This window comes from Phyllostomus discolor, chromosome 5, assembly GCF_004126475.2.
Source record: "Phyllostomus discolor isolate MPI-MPIP mPhyDis1 chromosome 5, mPhyDis1.pri.v3, whole genome shotgun sequence".
Taxonomy (NCBI): Eukaryota; Metazoa; Chordata; class Mammalia; order Chiroptera; family Phyllostomidae; genus Phyllostomus; species Phyllostomus discolor.
The window spans coordinates 117,523,834-117,531,217 of record NC_040907.2 but is presented as its reverse complement, the minus strand read 5'-3'; the positions used below and the strand labels follow the sequence as shown (position 1 = coordinate 117,531,217).

At 46.5% G+C, this 7,384-nt stretch overlaps 1 protein-coding gene across 2 annotated transcripts; it reads right to left on the bottom strand.

Moving 5' to 3' along the window:
* Nucleotides 1-1,772: 1,772 nt before the first annotated feature.
* LOC114497910 (pulmonary surfactant-associated protein A-like) lies at nt 1,773-5,995 on the bottom strand. Of its 2 annotated transcripts, none has more exons than XM_036026744.1 (5): nt 5,711-5,995; nt 4,676-4,886; nt 4,273-4,392; nt 3,425-3,502; nt 1,773-2,960 (listed from the first exon to the last, which is right to left on the bottom strand). In XM_036026744.1, exons 2-5 carry the CDS (start codon nt 4,845-4,847, stop codon nt 2,584-2,586), a joined length of 747 nt encoding a protein of 248 aa, XP_035882637.1. In that variant the 5' UTR covers nt 4,848-4,886; nt 5,711-5,995; the 3' UTR covers nt 1,773-2,583. The 2 variants fall into 2 exon arrangements, with proteins under 2 accessions (XP_035882637.1, XP_028369716.1); XM_028513915.2 differs by having other exon boundaries at nt 4,676-4,870; nt 5,711-5,989.
* Between the last annotated feature and the right edge of the window lie 1,389 nt (nt 5,996-7,384).

Genomic DNA, 7,384 nt, shown 5'->3' with positions numbered 1-7,384 from the left:
CCTGGGATCTCAGCCCCTTCTCTGGGATCCTGGGCTGCGAGCTCTGCCCTGGTCCACAATCGCTGCCTCACTGGGTCCGCCAGCCGCAGCTTGCATACTCAGGGACCACTGCTGCATTCTTGCGTGCCACCAAGTTTTCCCTGACCTCTGCGCTCTGCTGACCCTCTCTGCCCAGCTTGTCCTCTCGACACCGCCTACCAGTCTGGATGTATGGGTCTACTTCAACTTCTTGGCTGTCTGACTGCCATTCAGATAAATCCTTTATCAGTACTGAGTGTTATTCTGGCTGTAAATTGTTGTTGTTCTAATCTCGGTTGTGTGAGGGGATACGGTGCATCCACCTATTCCTCCATCTTGCCGGAAGTCCCAGGATTTTCTATGTTTTTAATAAAGAATATTTTGAAAATATATATAATATTAACAATATATATGAAAGTTTGGGGCCTGAAAGGAATTGAAAAGATCACTGGATTCCATTCTATCTGCTACCAAACAAGTTTAGGCTAAGAGAGAGTAGTATCTTTCAGGTAGAAGTATTTTCTATTTGACACTGGTAGTGCAATAAAAAAAAGTAATCATAATAAATAAGCAAAATTTCTATCATTAATAAATATAATCAAATATTTATAAAATATAAAATAAAATGACCAATTATATTAGAAATATTAGGGGATAAATGAGAATCCATGAAGGTAGCTCAATATAAGTTCAACAAAAAAATAAATCTTATAAACCAGCAATAATTAATTTAAAATGTGATAAAGTGACATTGTAACAACAGCAAATAAAACCATAACATAAAAAAGGAACCTAATAATAAATGAGAAAACATCAATTTTTAGAGGATTAGACTGTTCATCTGTAAAATAGGGAACATATACTTCTCCTTGCTCTTTGAATTTTGGGGAAGGTTCAATAATTTGTCTGCTGGGCCCTAAGCACATGTAGGAAGGTGACCAGATTAAAAATTACCATTCACAAAAGAGTGAAAAATATTTCTGCTCATTCCCATTTGGCTTTGTGGGTTTTGGTCCACAGCTTACTCTTGCTTAAGAAAAGAACTATATGCAGTGAGGAAGAGCATTCAAAGATGAAAAGGTGGGAGAAGTGGGAACCTTTCTGAAATGGGACATGTATATGGTTGCTTCCTTAAGCCAGTAGGGACATGATACTATTCCCACAGAGCACTGGGGCATAGTCCCATTGTATGCATACCTGAGACTGGGGTGGCTCACAGAGACCTGGGACAGCCCTGGTTACAGAAAAAATCCAGGTGGCCAAGTGAGAAATGATATCACCAACCAAAATGGACTACATAGACTTAGAGCAGGAGTTATCTTAATTCCAGACATCAACACTGATATTTTTCCAGATGTTTTCTGTATTTCTTTATTTGCCCAGAAAACCTGTGAGTGGAGAGCAAGTTGCCCTCCCACTCAACAAAGAAAGCATAACCTGAGACTGAATTTTCCATTTTTTAGGTAAGTGGGGGCTCAGAGCCAGTTAAGTTGATTTATAATATTACAGAAATGTAATGTTTCTTGGAACCAGAGCAATGGAAGCTGATGTTAACACATGCATGAATTATTACACTTAAATCATCTCTGTTCAGTGAAAGAGTAGGGTGGATATGATTATAAGCTTCAGGTTCAGGTAGATGGGTTTGAATCAAGTCTCTGCCATTTGTTCTATGTAATAAAACTCAAAAACATTTAATTTCTTTAAGTTTCAGTGTCCTCATGCAAAAGACAAGGAAAATAATGCTCATCCCATGGCATTTAAATATTTAATAATTTATTTGCCAGAAGCGCTTGTTAAGGTGTTTGGTACATAGCATGTGCTCAATAAATAGTCAGTGGTATGATGAGTGGTATGAACACCTCATGAGATCTGAAGTTGTGTGGAGATATGAGCATCAGCAGGAAGTCACTTGGGTTATATTTGGGGTGGGGGTAAGATCTTCTCTGGAGGTATAGGCTATTTGCTTTCAGGTTGGGGAGTTGAGTTGACACCCAAGACTCAAGGGAGTGGATAATGTACGCCAATCATTATGGTTGGGTTGGCCTTCACTATGCTGGGGCACCAGTGATGCTCTGACATCATGGAGAGCTGCTTCTATCATATGCTCAACCAGAACTGATAAATCTTAATGAGACTGGGTAGGCAGTGGGCTTCAGAGAAAGAGTAGAGGGGGCCAGGAAGCAAGCACCTCCTGTGTGACTTTGGAGGAAGCTTCCAACCCAGCATCTCACTGTTGCCATCTGTAAATGAACTGAATATGAAGAGGAAGAAAGAAGTCTCTGTCTCTTGACACAGGGCTAAGTTAGGAGTGGCTGCCTAAAGTGCAGTGCTGAGAAGGAGATCCAGGGGGTGTGTCAGACTAATTAGTGATCTAGGGGGAAGCTGATGTTAACAGCTTCTCGAGTAGTGCTCTACTCGAGAGAGGAGTCACCTCCTATTTGAATAGCCACAAGTAAATTTTGTTACAAAGGAGTTATAGCATTTCATATATCAGGTGGATCTGCAGGATAGAAGCTGAAAAGCAAGGCAGGACCCTATCTCTTCTATGGCCTTGATGCATGGTCAAAACTCACAGATGGCTAGTCGGTACTGCAGGCAGCTCTTATCATTCCACTGCCCATCTGTGTACATTTCCACACACTTCTCTTTACCCTGACCCCTAGGCTCCCCTGGGTACCAGTTGGTATAATTCACAGGGGCCCTATCCAGGTAGTAGAAGCCTCCAGAGATAGGGTCCCCAGCTAGACCCAGGTAGGTATAAGTGTTGTGCTTCTTCACGATGCTTGCAATGGCGTCATTCTCTTCTGGACTCCTTGGGACTGCAATGCTGCCACCAACTCTGTCACATAACTCTCTAATGGCATCAAAATTGGCTGACTGCCCATTGGTGGAGAAGATCTTCTCTCCCACTCTCATCATGGAACCCTGCAAACTGAGGACTGAGAGCAGAGGAATATGGGTCAGGCCACTGGCCTCTTTGTCTCACTTGGGCTCTGCCTTTATACTCTCTCCAGTCTCTTCATCTCTGCCTCTGTCTTCCCTCCATCTTCCAATCCTAGTCTTTCTAAATTCTCCTCTGTGCTTTCATCATTATATTCATTCACTCATCCATTTAACAATTATTTTTTAAACTGTCTTATTATGTGCCCAATATTGCAATTTTCTGGGATTCAATAGAAAGCAAGATAGGCAGAGAACTTGCTTTCCCATGACATGAGGAGCTAATCTATCTCCACCTCTGTCTGCTTTGGGCCATCAAAGACATCAGAAAAGGGAAGCATCATTATTTTCCCCAGGACATGCATGTCCACACCCATACTAGGTTCTGGAGCTTGGTGCTGAAGATGAGGGGAAATTAGGGAGAGCCCCACCCTGTGTTATATGTCCCTAAGAGGCCCCTTACCTCCCGTTGACTGCCAGATTTGATGCCTCAAGTTGTGGAGTATGTTTTGGAGCTCCTCATCTAGATAAGCTGGAAGCCCTGTAGAGAAAACCCCATACAGCATGAGGGAAAGCCAACAGAGACCTCAGTTGCTGCCAAGCAGGTGTGATACCACCTGCAAGCCTGACATTCTTCTCTCTACTTGTCCATACCCACTGTGTAGGCCCCAAGTTGTAAGGGTCCATTACACTGGAGTGTGTTTCCATACTCCCAAAACATGTATCCTTTCATGCAGACTTGTACCTGCTGAGCCTATCTCTCCTCTCCTCTCCTGCCACAGTTTTTAATGGCTCTGTCTGTTCACTTCTGTGGGTTTCTCTGGTTTCTGCGCAAAGGTCCCTCTCCCAAGGGCAAGTGTGGTTCTCTTTGTACTTTTCTGATGGATCCTGATTACTGTTCAAAGCTTTAGAGTTTCCCTCTGCATATGGGGCTCCCAACCACACCATCTTCTTGGATCTTTGGTCCACAAGACCCACTGTACTTTTCAGAATGCCCCCAGCACCTCACCCCTAGGAAGGGACTCCCCTGCCTCCCAGTACTGCTCCCTTTTCTACACCCATCACCCTGTGCCTCCCATCACAGCAGCTGTGATGTATGGAGTACTTTCAACACCCATCAGTCCCTGCACTGTGGTCTATTACCCATACTCTTCTGATTTCTCTCCACAACCTTGTAATCTCTTATTTAGATTGAGCAATATGCCCTTTGGGAGCCTCCACAGTTTTGTCTGATCCCCATCATCTCTCATGTGACTATGTCATGGGCACTGTGTTCAGGTTGCCATTGCCCACCTTCCCCACCTTGCTCACCTGGAGGGCCCCTCTCACCAGGTTCTCCCTTTTCTCCACGCTCACCAGCAATGCCAGGGGCTCCAATCAGCCCATCACGCCCAGGGAGGCCTGGCATTCCTCCAGGGGGGCCCATGGGGCCTGCAGAGAGAAGGGGACATGGATATATGATATCTATCATCCATAACAAGGTTAGATTGCTGTGCCTGGACCTCCATTATTAGCCAGGCTGACTCATCTGTTAGCACAGAGGCACTCTGAGGAGAAACCCTTCAGGGGTGTTCCAGTCTAAGGGCTCCAGGAAACTCCCACCATGCCCCACCATCCAGCTGACCCTTGGACCAAGTCTAGAGCCCTGAACACACTGGGCTCCTGAAAACAGGTCACTGTCCCTCAGCTGAAGAAAGGGTCCCCCAGCCAGTACCTGGAGGTCCAGGGTCTCCTTTGATTCCATCTCTTCCATCTCTGCCTGGCAGGCCATGAGACCCTGGAGTGCCAGGGATGCCTGAGCTTCCAACACAAATTTCCTTCACTTCACACTCAATGCCAGAGACCATCAGTAGGATGAGGGAGAGGGCCAAAGAGCACAGCAACATGGCTCCTGTTCCAGCTGCTCCTCCTGCAGAAAGAAAGGGCTGCCAGACCATCTGAAGCATTTGCAAAAATCTCCCCTTCCCTCCCATGGCTGAGCCTCAGGGCCAGAGCAGGTATAGGCAGGAGCTCTGGGAAGACCCAAATTATTATTGGAAACTCCTAGCATCATCTGGCATCTAACATAGTCTCATGCCCCATTGGTCTGGCTTGGGGTGGTGTCATACCTGGGCAAGTGAGGAGTTATAGGGTAAAAAGATCTGGAGAGTCAGAGCGCCTAGGTTCTAATGAAGTCTCTGCTAGTACCTTGTTGTATGACCATGAGGAACTCACTTCACCATTGCTAACTTCAGCTAAAACTTCCTTGCCCTGGAGACAATCCTAACCTGTCCCTCTTGGGAAGAGGATGTGGCCACTCATTCACTCATCTACTCTGTCTCTTATCCTCTCAGCTACCCTCTTTTCAGGTACTAAGGGACCATGTGCCTGAGAATGAATGAAGATAACCAGGGTCCATGGCCTGGATACTCCAAGATAGTCAATGATGGGGAGACCCCTCCCCCTGCTGGGGTAACCCCTTCTCCTTGGCAGGCCGTTCTCTGCACCCTCTCCCCGCCTGACCCCTAGCAGGCCCTACTGAAATCCTGGTGAGAATGGACCTAGCTGAGGAACCCAGCAAAGTATAAGGATATTTGCAAGCCTTTCTGCTTGCACCATAGTTAAAATTTTGTGAAACAACTGCAGGGGTGTGGGTGGAGGCCCCCTTCTTCCCAGCCGGGCTCTGAGCTAAGCCTGTGACTGATGGGCTGGTTCTCACTGTCTCCAATGTGTGTATTGGAGAACACCCAGGAGATGGAGCTTAACTCACCTACACACACAGAGCCTACGTGGATCTCTACCTCCAGGTCAGAGTGGAGAGGTAGACTGTACCATTTATACAGATGCAGACTTCCCCTGCAGCCTGGAGAGGCTCCTGTCACAAGGACCTCTATGCCAGGGAGGGCCAGCCAGTCAGGAAGAAGTCTTATTTACACAGCACATTTCTTCACAGAGCACTCAGGCTGGAGGGGTACTTAGGAAACCTGCTAAAGAGAAACTCCAGTTCTGTAAGAAGGGAAATTGCTCGTGGGCTGGAGGCTCCCCACTCTTCGTAACCAGTTTCCAAGCAGTGCAGGATAAGAGTACTTACACAGGGCTAGGAAGCCCTCCCCCACCTGGACTTCCCCCCACTATCCTGGCTGGTGACATTTACATGCAAGGATCATCACCCCCCAAATGCCCACTGTCAACAGAGAATATCAAGGCTAGACTCTTCCCAGGAGAGCAAAGAGGCAGATTAACAGCATGCAAGGATATTTCCACGTGACTCCTCTCTGGGGCCATGCTAGCTCTTTAACTCTTGGAAGGCTCCATGTGGTCCCAGACAGTGGAGAGGCCCTGATTCAAGTTGAGGGTCATCAGGTTGATTTGGAACAAACTGTCATGGGATGTGCCTCAGCACTGAGCTTCCAGGCCTCCCAGCTCGTGCCTCTAGAGCCTGTGGCTGAGTTGGTGGCCATGTGGTTCAGAGTGACAGGTAATGACGGTGGCATTACAGGTAACACATATTCCCCTTTGCTCTGCATTGACAGATTCAGCTATGGGGAGCAGGGCAGGGCCTGAAGTCACAGGAGAGCAGCAGGCTCTGCCTTTGGCCATGGGTGATATCTGATAATCTGCAATGATGATGTGTTTAAGTGGTGAAATAATATGTGAAGCCCTAATTCATGATATTCCTTATTCAAGCCACTTGATTAGGAGGAAATCTCAAACAGTAGGATTGGTAACAGTGCAGAACTAAGACAAGAAAAAATTGCCATGCTTACTTGTTAGTGGTTTGAAAAGTCTCGAGATCCTCAGGAAGAACTGGAGAACTTTTGCAGAGTGGGAGCTCAGCTGATGGAACCCCACTCCTGGGGACAGGAAGCCAGCCAGAGCTTATTTGGATCACTAAGTGCTTTCAGCTGCCCAGCCACTGCCAGCCATGTGCCCCAGTGTGGGTGCTGGGCCAAGTGGGATGGAGGAGCCAGGGCCAGGGCAGGGCTGGGGTCAGCTGGGGAAGCGCTTCCATCAAAAAGACTTCAGCTCTGGTTGGGAGAGGGAGGTTGTTCTGCAGGTGAAGGAACAGGAACAGAGATCTTCTAGGGAAGATTTTGAAGGGTCTGGAGAGAGGTACCTGGGATGTCCAGGGCCATGTGCTTGGCGGGGGAGGGTGTGGATTTGGGAGTCAGAGAGGCCTGAGTTGAAATTTGGAGTTGCCACTTATTATCCATGTGAGCTTGGTCAGCTCATATAAATGTCAGCCTTGGTTTATCCTTTTTATTATTATTCTGAAGCAATATCAAAAACTTATAGAAAAATTGCAGGTTTAGTACAGATTTTTTTTTCTGAACCCATTAAGAGTAGGTAGCCAATATGATAGATCCATCACCCCAGAACTTCCACACAAATATATTTTCCTATACAACCACAATAGAACCATCAAAATCTAGAAATTAACATA

Bases quoted from the DNA above. Each gene is read 5' to 3' on its own strand.
- LOC114497910 (XM_036026744.1), bottom strand. From the start codon at position 4,847: ATGTTGCTGTGCTCTTTGGCCCTCTCCCTCATCCTACTGATGGTCTCT. The intron at 4,393-4,675 runs GTACTGGCTGGG...TTCTCTCTGCAG, and splicing joins AGGAGACCCTGGACCTCCAG to GCCCCATGGGCCCCCCTGGA. The intron at 3,503-4,272 runs GTGAGCAAGGTG...TTTTCTCTACAG, and splicing joins TGGTGAGAGGGGCCCTCCAG to GGCTTCCAGCTTATCTAGAT.